This window comes from Pongo pygmaeus, chromosome 12, assembly GCF_028885625.2.
Source record: "Pongo pygmaeus isolate AG05252 chromosome 12, NHGRI_mPonPyg2-v2.0_pri, whole genome shotgun sequence".
Taxonomy (NCBI): Eukaryota; Metazoa; Chordata; class Mammalia; order Primates; family Hominidae; genus Pongo; species Pongo pygmaeus.
In genome coordinates this window covers 88,231,873-88,252,670 of record NC_072385.2, presented here as the reverse complement: position 1 = coordinate 88,252,670, position 20,798 = coordinate 88,231,873, and the positions used below count along the sequence as shown (strand labels likewise).

At 35.7% G+C, this 20,798-nt stretch overlaps 1 protein-coding gene across 2 annotated transcripts in view; it reads right to left on the bottom strand.

The window, feature by feature from the left end:
• The window catches only part of SRBD1 (S1 RNA binding domain 1), a 231,295-nt gene that overhangs the window by 93,605 nt on the left and 116,892 nt on the right, over positions 1–20,798 (bottom strand). Inside the window, exon 15 of one of the 2 annotated variants that reach the window (XM_063648752.1) lies at positions 14,679–14,815. In XM_063648752.1, the coding sequence (XP_063504822.1) occupies positions 14,679–14,815 (137 nt within the window). The remainder of the gene's footprint in view (positions 1–14,678; positions 14,816–20,798) is intronic. The other variant, XM_054475213.2, reaches the window with a different exon arrangement.

The following is a 20,798-nucleotide window of genomic DNA, read 5'->3' as shown; positions in this document are numbered from 1 at the left end:
AACACAAGTAGTTTGATAGGATTATAGATTTGGAAAAACAAATAAAACGTTTATTCTCTATACTTACAAGATTACCTATTCATTCTTTATATAAAGCATAATAGGATACCTCATGCTTCACAGAGCAAGGAAAACCTTGTTTTAAATAATTCTGCATTATTACAAATATGATATATTTATATGTCAAATATGCTTATTAGAACTAGATCCCCCAACTAATGAACAAGTGACAGAATTACCTCCTTTTTTAAAGTTCCTTTTTTTTAGAGATAGGGTCTCACTCTGTTACCCTGGATAGAGTGCAGTGGTGCCATCTCAGTTCACTGCAGCTTTGAACTCCCGGGCTCAAGCAATCCTCTTGCCTCACCCCTCCAAAATGTTGGGATTAGAGGCATGAGCTACTGCGTGCAGAAGAATCATATCTTAATGCAACCAGAGATCAAGTTACTTGGCTAATGAATATACTCATGTGGCCTTGAATATGACTGCAAGATTGCCCTGGCAAGTGATCTCCTTCTGTCCCAACTGCTTGTCTCTTAACACACCATAGTTCTAATTACATCGCTTTCTTGACCATTACAATCCATGCTCAAGAAACTCTAGAGTTAATTTCAAACATTCCTTTAACTGTGTCACGATTTTACTTGATCGTCATTTATTGTCATTTTTTTTTACCAAATATCAATAAAAAATTCACATCTAATTTCATTTATAAGATAGATTTAGCTAGAAAAAAAAGATAACTATTATGACTCTTATGAATAGTTCTAAAGGCAGCCTCCCTCTCCAGTAGCATATTTACACTGAGTCTTTATATATGAACTGCTTCCATTTTCAAAACACATGGAAGCTAATCAGTGTCACCTTCTCATACAGGTTGGATGAAATATAAATTCATTAAGTGAAAATATTAAGACCATTAAAGAAAATCCTATGCCTGTTTCCATGTTAAGCTGTTCAAGGTCTGGAAACAAAAGCCATCTCTTGCAAGTGACTCTCAGATTCTCCAGTCACTGATTTGTACCACTTCTCTAATCAGACATAAGATCTACTTATCTACTGTGAACATCAAGTTCAACGCATGATCATTCAAGTCTTTTTCATATCCTTTATTACTACATCTAATATATAGTGACAATAGCTCCTTGCAAAGCAAGCTTAGAGAACATTGAGCTGGTGTTATACAATCTATTTTTCTCCCAGAAGAGATGGGGATTCCAAGGCCTTCACATACACCTTTATTATTTAAATAAATCAATCACAAAAGGTTAGTTAGTGCAAGCATTGCAGGTGATAGGAGAAATGCTTTCTTCTAATAACCACATTCATAATTACAGATTTAAAGTAGAGATATACTTGAATTTCTCTAAAGCAAATATTATTTCTTTAGCCTAACATTTAAATGTATAATGCAATAAGAATGATTTTCAACACATATACATTACCAAAATACTCTGAGTAAAAACAACAGAAGCCCCCACAACAGTAAACCAAGTCAAGAATTTAAGAATATAGGGATACCTCATTGTATTGCATTTTGTTTTATTGTGCTTCTCAGACACCACATTTCTTACAAATTGAAAATCTGTGGCAACCCTGAGTTGGGCAAGTCTATTGGTGCCATTTTTCCAACAGCACGGGCACACTTCTGGTCACTGTGTTACATTTTGGTAACTCTCAGAAATATTTCAAAATTTAATTATATTTGTTATGATAATCTGTGACCAATGATCTTTGATATCAGTATTGTAATTGCTTTAGAACACCATGAACCACACCTATAAGGTAACAAACTTAATCGATAAATGATGTCTGTGTCCTGACTGCTCCACCAACTGGCTATTCCCCTATCTCCCTCTCCTGGGGCCTCCCTATTCCCCGAGACACAACGGGATTGAAATCAGGCCAATAAATAACCCTACAATGGCCTCTAAGTGTTCAAGTAAAAGGAAGAATCACATGTCTCTTACTTTAAATCAAAAGCTAGAAATAATGAAGCTTATTGAAAAGACATGTTGAAAGCCAAGAAAGCCTGAAAGGTAGGCCTCTTGGGCCAGTTAGCCAAGTTGTGAATGCAAAGGAAGAGTTCTTGAAGGAAATTAAAAGTGTGACTCCAGTGAACACACAAATGATAAGAAAGCAAAACAGCTTTTTGCTGATACGGAGAAAGTCTGAGTGATTAAACCGGCCACAACATTCCCTTAAGCCAAAGTGTAATCCTAAGCAAGGTCCTAACTCTCTTTAATTCCATGAAAGCTGAGAGGTGAGGAAACTGAAGAAGAAAAGTTTGAAGATAGCAAAGGCTGGTTTGTGAGGGTTAAGGAAAGAAGCCATCTTCCTAACATAAAAATACAAGGAAAAACAGCAATTGCTGATGTAGAAGCTGTATCAAGTTGTCCAGAAGATCTAGTTAAGATCATAATGAAGGTGGCTACAAAACCCAGCAGATTGTCAATATAAACAAAATAGCCTTCTCTTGGAAGAAGATGCTATTTAGGACTTTCATAGCTAGAGAGGAGAAGTCAATGCCTGGCTTCAAAGATTCAAAGGACAGCCTGACTCATTTTATTAGAGGGGAATGCAGCTAGTGACTTTAAGTTGAAGTCAAGGCTCATTTGCCATTCTGAAAATCCTTGGGTTCTTAAGAATTATGCTATCTACTCTGCCTGTGCTCTATCAATGAAACAACAAAGCCTGCACGATGGCAAATATGTTTACAGCATGGTTTACTGAATATTTTAAGCTCACCGTGGAGACCTACTGCTCAGAAAAAAAGATTCCCTTCAAAATATTAGTGTTCATTGACAATGCACCCGTCATCCAAGAGCTCTGACGGAGATGTACAAGATTAATACTGTTTTCATGCCTACTAACACAACATCCACTCTGTATACCATGTGTCATGGAGTAATTTTGACTTTCAAGTCTTATTTTTTAAGAAATACATTTTATAAGGCTATAGCTGCCATAGATGATGATTTCTCTGAGGATCTGGGCAAAGTACGTTGAAAATCTTTGGAAAAGGATTTACCATTCTAGATGCTATTAATAACATCCATAATTCATGGGAGGAGGGCAAATGTCAACATTAGCCAGAGTTTGGAGGACAGTGATTTTAACTCTCATGGATGCCTTTGAGGGATTCAATATTTTGGTGGAGAAAGTCACTTCAGATGTGGTGGAAATAGCAAGAAAACTAGAATTAGAAGTGGAGCCTGAAGATGTGACTGAATTGCTGCAATCTCATGATCAAACTTGACATAATGAAGAGCTGCTTTCTTAGGGACAAGCAAAGAATGTGTCTTCTTGAGGTGGAATCTACTCCTGGTGAAGATGCTATGAACGCTGTGGAAATGACAAAAGATATCAAATATTACATAAACTTTGTTGATAAAGCAGCAGCAGCAGGAATGGATAATATGGACTTCAATTTTAAATAAAGTTCTACTGAATGTAAAAGGCTACCAAACAGCATCACATGCTACAGAGAAAACTTTTGTGAGAGGAGAGTTCATTGATGCAGCAGACTACTTCATTGTTGTCTTATTTTAAGAAACTGCCACCACATCTCAGCCTTTAGTAACCACCACTCTGGTCAGCAACCATCAACATCAAGGTGAGACCCTCCACCAGCAAAAACACTGTGAACTGCTGAAGGCTCAGATGATCATTAGCATTTTAAACAATATTTTCTAAGTAAGATGTGTACATATTTTTTGAGATATAATGCCATTAGATTCTTAACACACTATAGTATAAACGTAACTTTTGTATGCACTGAGAAAACAAAAATGTCATGCGACATTTTTATAACTCCTATGTCCAGGCTTTAGAGAGAGATGGTGCTACTTTCCTGCCAGCAAGATAATCAAGAATGCGTTATTTAGTAGACAGTAATAATGCAGAGCTCTAGGTTGAGAATGATCAGGCTGACAATAGATTCTTGAAAGTAAGAGGGAGGTAGCTCAGGAAAAGGGAGTCTAATGAATTGCTGATAAAGAGAATTAAGAGAGAGGAAAAGTTATGGCCCAAAACTTAGGGAATGTCTACATTTTGAGACAGAGAAGAAAAGGAGGAAGTAATGAAAGAGGCAGAGAATAAATGATGAGGACAGAAAAGTAATAGAAGTCAAAAAGATTTCTGGAAAATGTTAAACACCCCAATTTTTATTCTCAGGCATACACTCAAGAGAAATGGAAACATATGTCCATATAAAATCTTATTCATGAATTTTCATAGCAGCCTTATTCATAATAGCCAAAAATGTTAAAAAAAAAAATCCATCAACTGATGACTAAACAAAATGTTGTATACCCATACAATAGAATGTTATTTGGCAATAAAAAGACATGAAGTGCTGATACATGCTACAGCATGGTTGAATCTTGAAAACATTATGCTTAAGTGAAAGAAGCCAGTCACAAAGACCACATATTGTATGATTTCATGTATATGAACTGTCCAGAACAGGAAAATCCATACAGAGAGAAAGTAGATTCATGTTTGCCAGGAGTCTGGGTGGTAAGTGAAGACAGTAAAGGAAGCGATTGCTAATGGGTATGGGTTTCTTTTTGGGATGAAGTTATAAAACTAGATGATAGTTGTGCAACTCTGACTATACTAGAAAACACTGACTTGTACACTTTATAAAATAAAATAAAATAAAATAAAAGGGTAAATTTTATGTTATGTAAATTATATCTCAATGAAGCTATTATTTTTTAAAATGTAGTATGTCCAAATGTATGTCGAATACTATTTTGCCCACATATAATGACAACAGTTTGCTGTATCACTACTATTCACCATTGTTCAGAAAACTCTAGTTAATGCAACTTGACAAAAAGGGAAGATATAAATATTGAAATGACATTATTTACATATGATGATTGTCTACCTAGAAAACCTAAGCAAGTCAAATGAAAAAATATCAAAACTAATAAGATTCCAATTAGTTGGGTAGTTTCAAGACACACAAACAAAAATTGATGCTTCTACCATATGCTATCAAACCAATAACACAGGAGTTGGGGAGTAGAGAGAATGGGGAGATGCTGGTGAAAGGGTACATACTTGTAGTTATGTTAATAAATTACAGAGATCTTATGTACAGTATGGTGAAATTAAAACGTAATAAAAACAATAAAAACATCGAATCATGGAGGAAAACCTATTCACAGCATTAAACACACACACACACACACACACACACACACACACACACATAAAAACAACCCATGAATAATAAAAATAAAACATGCAGAACAGGGATGAAAGTGGAAATTTTACAGAATTTCACTCTATATACTATAGACTTTAAAAAAGTACAGTCATCCTGTATCCTTGGGTCATTGGTTCCAGGACCCCTGCAGACACCAAAATCTGTGGATGCTCAAGTCCTTTATATAAAATGGAGTACCATTTGCATAGAACCGATAAATACCCTGCCATTTACTTTAAATCACCTATAGGTTACATTTAATACCTAATACAATGTAAATGCTATGTAAATAATTGTTACATTATATTTTCAAATCTATATTATTTTTATTGTTGTATTTTTTTAAAAATATTTTCAATCCACTGTTGAATCTGTGGGCACGTGCACAGGGTCAACTGTATTTACTAAAAGGCTTTAAAGTTCATTTGCAAAAAAAAAAAAGAAATGCTATGAAAAATGCAATTTTAAAAAATTAAAGCAAGGCATATTATAAGCCAGAGAAATTGAGAGAGTTGCATTGTGGTAGGCTAGACAGACCAATGAAATGAGAACATAAAGTACATATAGGGATTTTAGGTTTTTTTTTATAAATGCTAATTTATTAAATGGTAACATAGCTCAATGTATAGAGAAAGACAATTAATATGGGATATTAATACAAAAAGTTAAGCATTAGAGAAAAAAATTACATTTGATACACCAAAAGTTGGGAAGGGATCCCAGACTGAGTAAAGACTACCATCCTAAAAGATATGCAACCAGAGCTACTTCCTATGGTAAAGTGGTTGAGTATACAACTTACATGCCCACATGCAGTAGCCTTGAAAGCAACATTTCTCCTCACTCATAATATGTCTTATATCCAAAGAATAAAAAGAATGTCATGGGTTTTGTCCTTTCAGTTCTATGAAATATCTAGAATTCTAAAGCTTCTGGAGCAAATCAGTTTATTTGCTTAAAAGACTATACTGAACTGTACTCTCTTTAAAATTTGTCTCATCCTGTTATCTAGCAATATTAGATATCTGTATTTTTAAAGTCCAATATTCATCTCATTTTATCCTTCCCCTTGACGTCAGACAGGAACAGAGGAAAATAAGTAAAATTCCCCCATGTTGTCTTTTTCAGTCAACAACTCCAAATTAGAATTTTTTCACTATAATGCTTATTAAAATGAAGTTTTAGTAGTCTTGATGCAAATCTACTGTAATCCTGACCCTCTAAGTAATAATCACATTTTTGAACAAGAAGCTGAGAAGTATGTTGAACTGAAAAAAATTTTCTGTATCCTGACTGTAATGGAGGTAGACTGAAGGTTACCTCCTTCAGTCAACTAGTATAAACTTTTCAAAATTCATACATGATGTACCTAAAAAGGGTGACTTTTACTTTATGTAAATATATCTCCAAATAAATAATTTTTTTTATTTCTCTGAGAATGTTAAACTTTTTCTTCTGTCTTCATCATCTCAATTTCCTCCAAGTAGCTTTTTTTCTTCCCTAGTGTATTCTGGCATCTGTTTTTAGTATTAATAGTAGAAGTTTTCATTACATGTTAGGTGACCTCTGACTGTCCACCAGGGGCAGGATGCTAAAACAATGACTTTAAGTGTTTTGACCAGTGGTAAGGCTTGTCAACTATGGCTTACTTTGGGTGCTCTGGCCATTTCTTTGTGGTACCTCTAATCTCAAGTTTCTTCAATGTTGTCTCTTGTATTGGCAGAATCCTCTTATCTGCACAGGTTTATTCCTCTCTAAGATCTCTACAACAGCACGTAAATATTTACTCAACTCCCCTTTACTTCAGTAGCATCCCCACTCTCATTTGTAAGCTGTGCCCTCTATTGTAGAAACCTTCTGTTTAACCCTTTCCAGAGAACAAATCCCCAGTCTTCTGCAAAGGTAGTAAAATGACAGTTCCTCAATTGTGTGGAAGGGGATGTTAATTGTTGTTGTTATTTTATTGAGGTGAAATCCTCGTAATATATAATTAACTATTTTAAAGTACAGAAGTCAGTGCTACTTAGCATACTTGCAATATTGTGCCCCACCATCTCTTATCAAGTTCCAAAACATTTTCATTACGCCAAAAGAAAACCCTGTACCCATTAAGCAGTCACTGTCCATTCCTGTCTCTCCCCAGTCCCTGACAACCTACAGTCAGTTTTCAATCTCTACAGATTCGTCTATTCTGCGCATTTCATATAACCATACAATATGTGGTCTTTTGGGATTGGCTTCTTTTACTTATGTTGGCATGACGTTTTTTGAGGTTCATATGGTGTTGTAGCATGTACCAGTACTTCATTCTTTTTATGGCTGAATGATAGTCTATTGTATGGCTGTACCACATTTTCTTTATTCTTTCATCACGTGAGTTGTTTCCAACTTTTAGCTATTATAAATAATGATGCTATAAGTACTTGTGTACAAGTATTTTGGTTGAGTACCTGTTTTCAATTTTTCTGGGGACACGCCTAGGAGTGAAATTGCTGGGCCTATGTTTAATTTGGTCTCGTTGCTTTTTAAACAGACTTTCAACCAATACTTTCATTTTCAACCTAGCCTCAACCCTCTCAGCATACTTCCAAAGTACTTGGCACCATTTCCTGAACCTATAGGGGTTGCGTGATCCATCCCAGGTTAGTTCTGTATTTTCTACAATGCTGCCTTAGAATTCAATGTTGTCAAGTTGACTAGATGACTTATTGCTCATCTATCTGCTTTAAACTTCAAACCTTGTTGTTGTTGTTGCTATCTCCTCTCCCATTCCTTTTATCTTAGTAGGTTTATGCTTTCATTCTATCATGTCATTTTAATCAATTTCAGAAGGAGAGAAGGAATAAAACATACACTCAATCTTCCACTTTAAATCCATAATAAATAGTTTAATATCATCCATCTACTATATCCATCCAATTTAAAGGCCATGTACAATGCACTGTGGGGAATATAAGCATATATATAGAAGACAACTTCTGTTTTCAATAAGCTGATAAACTGGCCAATGAGATGTAGTAATGAGGGTTATTTTCTTACACATGCTTAATACACATATGAATGTTGAAGTTCTGTTATATTCTTATACAGTAAACCTTTAGAGGACTTAAAGGTAAAAAAATCTACACTTGTAGGTAAAAAAATCTCACATAAAGTAAAAAGTCACCCCTGGCATCAATCACCAGGAAAAAGAAAAACTCCCAATGAGAAACAGGAATTGAAAAGAAAGTGGACTCTGGAAAATCAAGAGTAGAGACTCCAAGCTCTTTGAATATTTGACTCCAGGACCAGATTTTAAAGACTCAAAGTGTCTAGGTATATATTAAACATGGTCATTGCCACAGAGAATAGAGCTAAGACACAGAAGAAAGACACAGATACTTAAAATGAATCACACACTGATGACACAGCTAGACTTTGAAATTAGAGTAATTAGAACCATAGAATGATTCTCCATTTTATTATCTTATATTTTCATAGAGTCTTGTTGGAATGTTGTAATTCTGTCTCACCTATAATACTGTGACAATTATTTACACACATAGGCCAGTGGTTAAGAAGAAACAGCAGTCTCTTCAGCAGCGGGAGGCCTGAGGGATTGTTATCTCTCAGAAAATACGGTCTAAATATTTTTTCCAACACACTATTGGGAGATACCTTCTCAATGCCAACTTGAGAAATGCTGGATTTTATTTTTTTATAAATGAAAGTACCCTTTTATCATACAAATTAGGTACACAAATATTATGTGCACATTTACTGGCTTTGTGGCCTCTTTAAGCCACAGTTTCCTATTTTAAAAGTGGGGATAGGCTGGGTGCGGTGGCTCACACCTGTAATCCCAGCACTGTGGGAGGCCGAGGTGGATGGATCATGAGGTCAGGAGATCGAGACCATCCTGGCTAACACGGTGAAACCTCGTCTCTACTAAAAAATAAATTAGCCGGGCATGGTGGCAGGCGCCTGTAGTCCCAGCTACTTGGGAGGCTGAGGCAGGAGAACGGCATGAAACTGGGAGGCAGAGCTTGCAGTGAGCCGAGTTCGCGCCACTGTACCCCAGCCTGGGCAACAGAGCGAGACCCCATCTCAAAAAAAAAATAATAATAATAATAAATAAATAAAAATAAATTTTAAAAAGTGGGGATAATAATAAATATCTTGCCTTCTGCTAGCTTTTGAATGTGTTTGCTCTTGCTTTTCTAGTTCTTTTAATTGTGATGTTAGGGTGTCAATTTTGGATCCTTCCTGCTTTCTCTTGTGGGCATTTAGTGCTATAAATTTCCCTCTACACACTGCTTTGAATGCGTCCCAGAGATTCTGGTATGTTGTGTCTTGGTTCTCATTGGTTTCAAAGAACATCTTTATTTCTGCCTTCATTTCGATACGTACCCAGTAGTCATTCAGGAGCAGGTTGTTCAGTTTCCATGTAGTTGAGCGGTTTTGAGTGAGTTTCTCCTGAGTTCTAGTTTGATTGCACTGTGGTCTGAGAGACAGTTTGTTATAATTTCTGTTCTTTTACATTTGCTGAGGAGAGCTTTACTTCCAACTATGTGGTCAATTTTGGAATAGGTGTGGTGTGGTGCTGAAAAAAATGTATATTCTGTTGATTTGGGGTGGACAGTTCTGTAGATGTCTATTAGGTCCGCTTGGTGCAGAGCTGAGTTCAATTCCTGGGTATCCTTGTTAACTTTCTGTCTCGTTGATCTGTCTAATGTTGACAGTGGGGTGTTAAAGTCTCCCAATATTATTGTGTGGGAGTCTAAGTCTCTTTGTAGGTCACTCAGGACTTACTTTATGAATCTGGGTGCTCCTGTATTGGGTGCATATATATTTAGGATAGTTAGCTCTTCTTGTTGAATTGAAAAGCTAGCAGAAGGCAAGAAATGTAACTAAAATCAGAGCAGAACTGAAGGAAATAGAGACACAAAAAACCCTTCAAAAAATTAATGAATCCAGGAGCTGGTTTCTTGAAAGGATCAACAAAATTGATAGACCACTAGCAAGACTAATAAAGAAGAAAAGAGAGAAGAATCAAATAGACGCAATAAAAAATGATAAAGGGGATATCACCACCGATCCCACAGAAATACAAACTACCATCAGAGAATACTACAAACACCTCTACGCAAATAAACTAAAAAATCCAGAAGAAATGGATAAATTCCTCGACACATACACCCTCCCAAGACTAAACCAGGAAGAAGTTGAATCTCTGAATAGACCAATAACAGGCTCTGAAATTGTGGCAATAATCAATAGCTTACCAATCAAAAAGAGTCCAAGACCAGATGGATTCACAGCTGAATTCTACCAGAGGTACAAGGAGGAACTGGTACCATTCCTTCTGAAACTATTCCGATCAATAGAAAAAGAGGGAATCCTCCCTAACTCATTTTATGAGGCCAGCATCATCCTGATACCAAAGCTGGGCAGAGACACAACCAAAAAAGAGAATTTTAGACCAATATCCTTGATGAACATTGAAGCAAAAATCCTCAATAAAATACTGGCAATCTGAATCCAGCAGCACATCAAAAAGCTTATCCACCATGATCAAGTGGGCTTCATCCCTGGGATGCAAGGCTGGTTCAATATATGCAAATCAATAAATGTAATCCAGCATATAAACAGAACCAAAGACAAAAACCACATGATTATCTCAATAGATGCAGAAAAGGCCTTTGACAAAACTCAACAACGCTTCATGCTAAAAACTCTCAATAAATTAGGTATTGATGGGACATATCTCAAAATAATAAGAGCTATCTATGACAAACCCACAGTCAATATCATACCGAATGGGCAAAAGCTGGAAGCATTCCCTTTGAAAACTGGCACAAGACAGGGAGGCCCTCTCTCACCACTCCTATTCAACATAGTGTTGGAAGTTCTGGCCAGGGCAATTAGGCAGGAGAAGGAAATAAAGGGTATTCAATTAGGAAAAGAGGAAGTCAAACTGTCCCTGTTTGCAGATGACATGATTGTATATCTAGAAAACCCCACTGTCTCAGCCCAAAATCTCCTTAAGCTGATAAGCAACTTCAGCAAAGTCTCAGGATACAAAATCAATGTACAAAAATCACAAGCATTCTTATACACCAATAACAGACAAACAGAGAGCCAAATCATGAGTGAACTCCCATTCACAATTGCTTCAAAGAGAATAAAATACCTAGGAATCCAACTTACAAGGGAAGTGAAGGACCTCTTCAAGGAGAACTACAAACCACTGCTCAAGGAAATAAAAGAGGATACAAACAAATGGAAGAACATTCCATGCTCATGGGTAGGAAGAATCAATATCGTGAAAATGGCCATACTGCCCAAGGTAATTTATACATTCAATGCCATCCCCATCAAGCTACCAATGACTTTCTTCACAGAATTGGAAAAAACTACTTTAAAGTTCATATGGAACCAAAAAAGAGCCCGCATCGCCAAGTCAATCCTAAGCCAAAAGAACAAAGCTGGAGGCATCACGCTACCTGACTTCAAACTATACTAGAAGGCTGCAGTAACAAAAACAGCGTGGTACTGGTACCAAAACAGAGATATAGATCAATGGAACAGAACAGAGCCCTCAGAAATAACGCCGCATATCTACAACTATCTGATCTTTGACAAACCTGAGAAAAACAAGCAGTGGGGAAAGGATTCCCTATTTAATAAATGGTGCTGGGAAAACTGGCTAGCCATATGGAGAAAGCTGAAACTGGATCCCTTCCTTATACCTTATACAAAAATTAATTCAAGATGGATTAAAGACTTAAACGTTGGACCTAAAACCATAAAAACCCTAGAAGAAAACCTAGGCATTACCATTCAGGACATAGGCATGGGCAAGGACTTCATGTCAAAAACACCAAAAGCAATGGCAACAAAAGCCAAACTTGACAAATGGGATCTAATTAAACTAAAGAGCTTCTGCACAGCAAAAGAAACTACCATCAGAGTGAACAGGCAACCTACAAAATGGGAGAAAATTTTCGCAACCTACTCATCTGACAAAGGGCTAATATCCAGAATCTACAATGAACTCCAACAAATTTACAAGAAAAAAACAAACAACCCCATCAAAAAGTGGGCGAAGGACATGAACAGACACTTCTCAAAAGAAGACATTTATACAGCCAAAAAACACATGAAAAAATGATCACCAGCACTGGCCATCAGAGAAATGCAAATCAAAACCACAACGAGATACCATCTCACACCAGTTAGAATGGTAATCATTAAAAAGTCAGGAAACAACAGGTGCTGGAGAGAATGTGGAGAAATAGGAACACTTTTACACTGTTGGTGGGACTGTAAACTAGTTCAACCCTTGTGGAAGTCAGTGTGGCGATTCCTCAGGGATCTAGAACTAGAAACACCATTTGACCCAGCCATCCCACTACTGGGTATATACCCAAAGGACTATAAATCATGCTGCTATAAAGACACATGCACACGTATGTTTATTGCAGCACTATTCACAATAGCAAAGACTTGGAACCAACTCAAATGTCCAACAATGATAGACTGGATTAAGAAAATGTGGCACATATACACCATGGAATACTATGCAGCCATAAAAAACGATGAGTTCATGTCCTTTGTAGGGACATGGATGAAATTAGAAACCATCATTCTCAGTAAACTATCGCAAGGATAAAAAACCAAACACCGCATGTTCTCACTCATAGATGGGAATTGAACAATGAGAACACATGGACACAGGAAGGGGAACATCACACTCTGGGGACTGTTGTGGAGTGGGGGGAGGGGGAAGGGATAGCATTAGGAGAGATACCTAATGCTAAATGACGAGTTAATGGGTGCAGCACACCAGCATGGCACATGTATACATATGTAACTAACCTGCACATTGTGCACATGTACCCTAAAACTTAAAGTATAATAATAATAAAATAAAAAAAAGAAAAAAGAAAAGAAAGCTTATACTCAGTAAGAAAGAAACACACAACTCAATATAAAAATAAACAATATAAAAAGCAAAAAATAATAATAATAAATATCTCACAGGGCAATAGAAAGGATAAAATAATCTTGGTAACATACTTACCACAATGTTTCACATATACTAAGTGCTTAAAAAATTACTATTAGCAGCTCCCAGTATGACTACTGTTTCTATTCCTTCTGCCATTATTATTATAAGGCAACCACCAAAAGAGTACATGGTAAGGAGATAGAGATCACGCTGAGCTGCTGTGCTAAGAAGCAGCTTCCCAGGAGAAGCAAGATTTTTAGCTCAGATTTAAGAAGATGATCATTTTAGAGAGGGAATTATGTCATGAAACAACTAAAGGGAAACTACAAGCTCTTTTGGATGTAAGAACGCTTTTAGCTTTAGATTACTGTAAAAATTTCATATATATCTCTCCAGGTATAGATTTCAAGAACAGCCGATGAAATCTGATGAGAATATTTAAGGAAAAAATTAAATAAAAGATCCATTACTAACCAAGTAGTCTAAATATTCACCTATTATACAGAAAAATGCACTGACCTGATCTAACATATTGCTTATGATACCAACTGCTTTCATGAGATGCATCAAAGTATCTTAATTTCTTCACACACAAGATTTTGACTCTTCCACATTATAGAAATCAAAGCAATCAAATACAACTAAAATCAAAGCATGCTGTTTTAAGCAAAACATGATCAAATGACAACTCTATTCACAAGATGAGAGACTAGTCATTTGACAAATATTTGGCAATAAACTGAAAGTCTGTGTACATTCATAAATTTGTATTACAAATATTTTTATGTTACTGTATTACTTTTTGCCAACAAAAAGCTTTAATAATATTTTGTAACAATAATAAAAGATCTTAGGATCTTTTATTATTAATATTATTATTACTATTATTATTATTTGAGACAGAGTCTCGCTCTGTCGCCCAGGCTGGCATGCAGTGACACAATCTTGGCTCACTGCAACCTCTGCCTCCTGGGTTCAAGCAATTCCCTGTCTCAGCCTCCCAAGTAGCTGGGATTACAGGCACCTGCCACCATGCCCCCACTAATTTTTGTATTTTTAGTAGAGACGGAGTTTCACCATCCTGGCCAGGCTGGACTTGAACTCCTGACCTCGTGATCCACCCGTCTCGGCCTCCCAAAGTGCTGGGATCACAGGTTTGAGCCACCGCACCCAGCCTATTATTTGTATTACTGAACTCTCTAGCATTTAATTTTGCTAAAGACTTTGTGCGTCAGCTTTCCACTATAGAACAGTAGTGTTCTTTAAAAAAGTACAATAGTCTTCCTCTTCTTTTCCATAATTTCAATTATTCGTCCAATTAACCACTTTCTTTCTAATATGCCAATTCTTATGCATGTAGTACAACTTTTAAATTTTCTTTGATATTTAGAATATTTAGCATGCCACACATGCTGTCCAAAATATCAAAATCACATGTTTTTGTGATGGTCCATAGTTTCTTACCTGCACTTCTCAAATTAGGGTCCAGCCCTGGCATCTCTTTGTTAGCTTCAGGGCTGACACTGTAGATTGATGCTCCTGCTTCACTGACGATACTGAGAAGACAGAAAAAGGGGAATATCACTTTCCAAACTTCCTGCCTGGTCAAAGAAAATAAATGAATGAAACCAGGCATTACAAGAAAATAAAAATAACAGGGCAAACTGTTCTCTTCGTATCTCAATGATACTGACAGCATCTAATATTTCATTAATATAAAATGATTATTCAGTGTTTGTTTTTTTCACATATGAAATACACAGACTTAAATCCATAATGAATTCAATCAGAGAAATCAGTTGCTTTCTCTGTCACTGGTAACAACAGATGGTTTATAGATTAATACAATGAATACTCTCCCATGATGCCAACTTCAAAATATTCAGAATGCACTTAGCCTCTCCTGTGTTTATAATTCATTATTGACTGACATTTATGATTCTTATCTGAATGAATCATTCTAAGGCATCTTGGAAAGCATATGGACATATGTGTGGATATGCGCACATGCAGACATACAAAAAAGCCACCATCGTAAGCACTGTTATTGTTATTACCTGGTTATAATTAACAACCACAACATGAAAAAAAAAAGGGATCAGACAGGATGTCATCCGACTTCTTTTCAGGAGGGTCTGAAAATCATCCTTTCAGTGAACTTAAAGCCTTCCACTCAGGCAGGTGTTAATTCATTTCATCATTTATTTAATCAAATAGTCACACAAATCATTCTCTTTCATTCTCTTCCTTTCTTCTTTGGCTCCAAATACCATACAAACCGCAATGAGAATACTGTCTTACAGCTGACATTTGTATGGGGATTGCCATTTTGTACAGCTTATGAAAAATTTTTACATTAGAGTTCTCCTTTATGACATGACAGGCAAAGAAACATCATCTACTCTAAGTATACACAATACATGTGGCTCTATACCATGTGACCATGTAGGTGTCAATATTCAAAACCAGAAACATGTTAGGGCTCACTTTTTAATCCACTCTTAGCAACCTCTCCCTTTCTCTGCTCCTCAGTATTTACTTCAATTGTATGAGGCAAATTTAATGGATGACATGTAACATACTGCCCCACTGTAACAACTGAACATTGAGAAGTAAAATGTGGAAAAGTTAGTTTGCTATCCCCATCTTTGGAGAATTCTTGCATAAATTTTTATGACAAATGTAAGCCACCACAACTTGGGAAGATTATTCTGGGGAATGTGAGAACTTCTCTTTCTGCAACCAAGATCTACTATCTTAAATTTAAATAGAAAAAAATGAACACTACAACTGAAAAGCAAGGCTGCTCATCCTGTTTTTCATCATCACCATCATCATGATACAATAACAGCTAACTGAGTGCATATTATACACAAAGCAAAAAAACACCTTACAGATATTATCTCATTTAATGGAGTAGGTTCCATTTTCGGGATAAGTAGTATGCCCAAGATCATATAGCTGGAAAGGAACTGAGTTAGATTGGGACCCCAACCTGCTTGATTTCCAAGTCTGAACCCTTAACCAGCACAACCAGGTAACACTTAGTTTCTCAAACTCTCAATAAAATGAGAACTAATATTTTTGTGCCAAACAACAAACGCAACATATTTTTCTAAGGAAGAGCTACTTTCTTAAACAAAAGATCTAGAAGAACTCCTATCTCTCTTCCTTTGCTTTTATCTTTGATCAAAAGGTAAAGTGAATTGTTTACTTATCTAAAGCAGAACTTAAGGACATATAGGAGTCAAATACGTTCCATAACTTCAGAGACCAGCTTTACAATTAAAAGGTAATACTGCATTTTCTCCAAAATAAGATTTAGATTATGCTTATCTTCTAATAATATAATGATCAAGGAGAAAATGTAATGTTAAATAAAGCTTGTAGTGAAGAAAATGTAGTGTGACATAATAATGTGATGTTGAAACTAAATTAAGAAGTGATTTTTTTCAGTTCCATTATAGTGGCATTTCCTAACCAGGGGCCCTTGGACTACTGAGCAGGAAGAGGCAGGATTAATCAGAACTGCATGTGAAATGTTTGTGTTTATATAAATTTTCCCCCAAGGAAAATGGGTTCTAGTATTCATTGATTACTTAAATTCGTGACCCCCAAAAAGGTTAAGAAATGCTACTACAGGATAAGAATATTTAGCCACCACCTATGGAAAATTCAGTTTTAAATACAAATCAACATTGACTCTAACAAAGTCTTTTCTAAAAAGACAGAGTATCCATGAAGTACAGGCTAGACCTATTATTAAGAGAAAAGAATATTTTTTTAAATCTCACCACAGATTTATTTTCTATCATTTCCAGAAGCCTCTCAAGTTACAACTATTTAAATAAAAGGAACTTAAATGGTAAATAAAAATTCCAATTAACTGTGGTTTTTAGCAGCTGGCTACCTGAGAATTTGCTGGGCTCTTGGAGGTTATAATTTTCAATAGACTGAGGGAAACTATTGCAAAGAAAAACACTCAGATAATAAATATTCCTCCAAATACCATACTGCCATTTCTTTTAAACAGAGGAATACAAAACAGATGTGACACATTGCACCCAAAGATTTTGGATTAACATTAATATTAAATCAATACAAAATGTAGTAACTTTCATATGCTTTAGTTATTGAATAGTATGTGTCTAATACACAGTTCAGTGCTCAGCATAGATCAGAAATCTTAAATAACCTAAATGTACAGAAAAACCTCAACATTGATTACTTCAATATAAAACATGTAAGGACCAAAGAAGTATATATGACAAGAATTAATGAAACAAATCAAACTGGGAGTGATGACTTTTTTCCAGACGTTGCTAAGAACAAAAGTTATAATACCCTCCCTTTTTCATTCCTATTTAAGAGTTCAAGAATAGACACTTGCCTAAAGTATACTAGATTTACGAAAACACTTTCTGTTTGATGGGAAATTTTCCAATAAACTATTGGGAAATTATTCCAATTATCTCTAATATATTTTGAAGAAAGCAAAAATGAACTTTATATAAAATTCATATATCTAATGATTTAATATTACATTTCACAAAACAAATTTCTCAGCAGTACGAACAAATTAGCCTCAAAATCCTAGCAATTTGATTATTTTATGTATTTTGCCATGAAGCAGATAAGACTGAGCAGAATTTATTATATGGGGGGATTTTAACTGCCACAGTTGTAATTCAACTAATTATTTACAGATTATTACAGTACTCAGAAGGCCCTTCAAATTGCTATAGTTTAGACCTTCACCTAAACCAGTACATTAGTATTTCAAGATTTAGATTTAAGAAAGTACACTTCAGAAGCTACCATTGAATTTACATTTTACCAGATCTATAAGTTAATATGCCAATTCTCTATAATTAAATTGATAATTTAAAAGAGATTTTATTTAAGCACTATTTTTAGGATTTTTATTTTAAGGAAACAAACCACACACTTATAAACTAAAAAGCAAGTAAAGTACCTACAATATCAATGCATTCACTTTCAAATTTTTTGACAAAAACCCTATTGAGTTAAAAATGCTGTTTTATTTAATTAATTTATTTTTTTGAGACAGAGTCTCACTCTGTCGCCCAGGCTGGAATGCAATGGTGCGATCTCGGCTCACTACTACCTCCGCCTCCCAGGTTCAAGAGAGTCTCCTGCCTCAGCCTCCTGAGTAGCTAGGATTATAGGTGCCCACCACCATGCCCGGCTAAATTTTGTATTTTTAGTAGAGACAGGGTTTCGCTGTGTTGGTCAGGCTGATCAGAACTCCCAACCTCAGGTGATCCACCTGCCTCAGCCTCCCAAAGGGCTGGGATCATAGGCGTGAGCCACTGGGCCCAGCACAAAAATGCTAAGTTTTATCTTAGGTAAAATTCAATGGTGTTACTTACATAAAGCTAATCATTAATCAATATAATTTGTTTTCTTTATAAAAGATATATGTTTAAATAACAGGATTGATATCTCTACAGTTTACAAGTCTTTTCTACCATGACAGATTGCATGTTGATGAATCTTTTAAAACTAGGTTTCCAAAAACTTTTCTTACAGTGACTATTCATTCTGACAGTAAGGAATGTTATTATCATTATTATATTTTGCCAAATTGAGATGGGAAGGTGAGATTATTTTCATGAGAAAGAAAAACTAGGTTTTTGTTGTTGTTGTTGTTTTGAGACAGAGTCTCGTTCTGTCGCCCAGGCTGGAGCGCAGTGGCGCGATCTCGGATCACTGCAATGTGCGTGAATCACTGCAATGGCGGGTTCACGCCATTCTCCTGCCTCAGCCTCCCAAGTAGCTGAGACTACAGGCGCCCGCCACCATACCTGGCTAATTTTTCGTATTTTTTAGTAGAGACGGGGTTTCACCATGTTAGCCAGGATGGTCTCGATCTCCTGACCTCGTGATCCACCTGCCTCGGCCTCCCAAAGTGCTGGGATTACAGGCGTGAGCCACTGCGCCCGGACAAAACTATTTTTTTTTTAAGTTATTGGGCTAACAGTTTTCACATTCATTTACAAGATTTCATGAAGACTCTGCATGAATCTCTTTTCTTCCCATTTCTCAAATATGAAAATAACTTGGTTTTTCTGATTTTAAAATAAATTACATGCTTTTCTATGTTAACAGAAGAACTTCATTTAAAAGTAATTTGCTTAAATAAAAATGCAGTTATTTAGTAAGATACCAAAAATCAACTGGGGTATAATTGCTCAACACTGACCGATATGTTTTTAATTCTTTGCAAAAGTACATTAGAATTCTTCAAGCTCTACAAATATCTAGCATCTTCCTCTTTTCCTTCCTTCTGCCTATCAAAAACGAAGTATTAAAAAGCTACTATGCCAAATGCCTAGCTTATCTCAAAGTTTTAAAAATAATTTATCCAAAAAACATTCTTCCAACTTGTCAGACTGAGAAACATATCGTGAGAGGTTAAATGACTTGCACTAGGTTTCTCAACGAGTAACAGAAAGCACTAAAAACATGAACCAACATAAATCTTAATTATTTGCATATGAGATAACCTGTTCTGAAGTATCAAAAGAATAGCTGTTTGTATTTTAGGGATAGGAGACAAGGCCAAAAACTAAACTACCAAAAACAGTAATGGCTCTGAGATTTAATGATTAAAGGGTACAGCTTACTTCTAAGAAAATATCAAAGCAATTTTAAATCATTTTATGTAATGATGAATTATCATTTCAGGGATTCTCAAATAAGCAATATCTAGTCATCTTAAAAACTTAGGTAGGGCCGGGCACGGTAGCACACACCTGTAATCCCAGCACTTTGGGAGGCCCAGGTGGGTGGATCACCTGAGGTCAGGAGTTCAAGACCAGTCTGACTAACATGGTGAATCCCAGTCTCTACTAAATACGAAAAAAAATCAGCCAAGTGTGGTGGTACATGCCTGTAATCCCAGCTACTCAGGAGGCTGAGGCAGGAGAATCGTTTGAATCTGGGAGGTGAAGGTTGCAGTGAGCCAAGATCGCGCCATTGCACTCCATCCTGGGCAACAAGAATGAAACTCCATCTCAAAAAAAAAAAAAAAAACTTAGATAATCTAGTGATGAAGAGGACATAGGGAAACAAGCAGAATCATGTCTTGTCAAAGACTTTCAAGCTGTAGAACTCTTTTGATGGTAAATTGAAAATCAGATCAAAAATCACAAAAATGTACATTCTCTCTGAACTAGCTATTATATTTTTAGCAATATATGCGAACGAAATGTAAAAATTCAAAAAAATTAAACTGCACTATTTATGATAGCATAACTGACTGAAGCAAAGTGAAAAAAATGCCTATCATTACAGCGTTCACTTAATTAAGCTTTCATTAAAAATTATTATTGTAAAATATTTTTATCTCATGTAAAATATTTATGATAAATTATTAAAACTGGGTAAAAGAAAAAGCAGAAGGCTTATGTAATATAATGTTAATAGTATTTAAACATGTATTATTACTTTAATTGTATTCGTGTTTAAGTTTTTCTGCAATAACCGTGTAATACTCATATGTAATCAGAAAAGGTTTAAAAATGTAAGAACAATTATTAATTGGTCAGTGAATCGTAT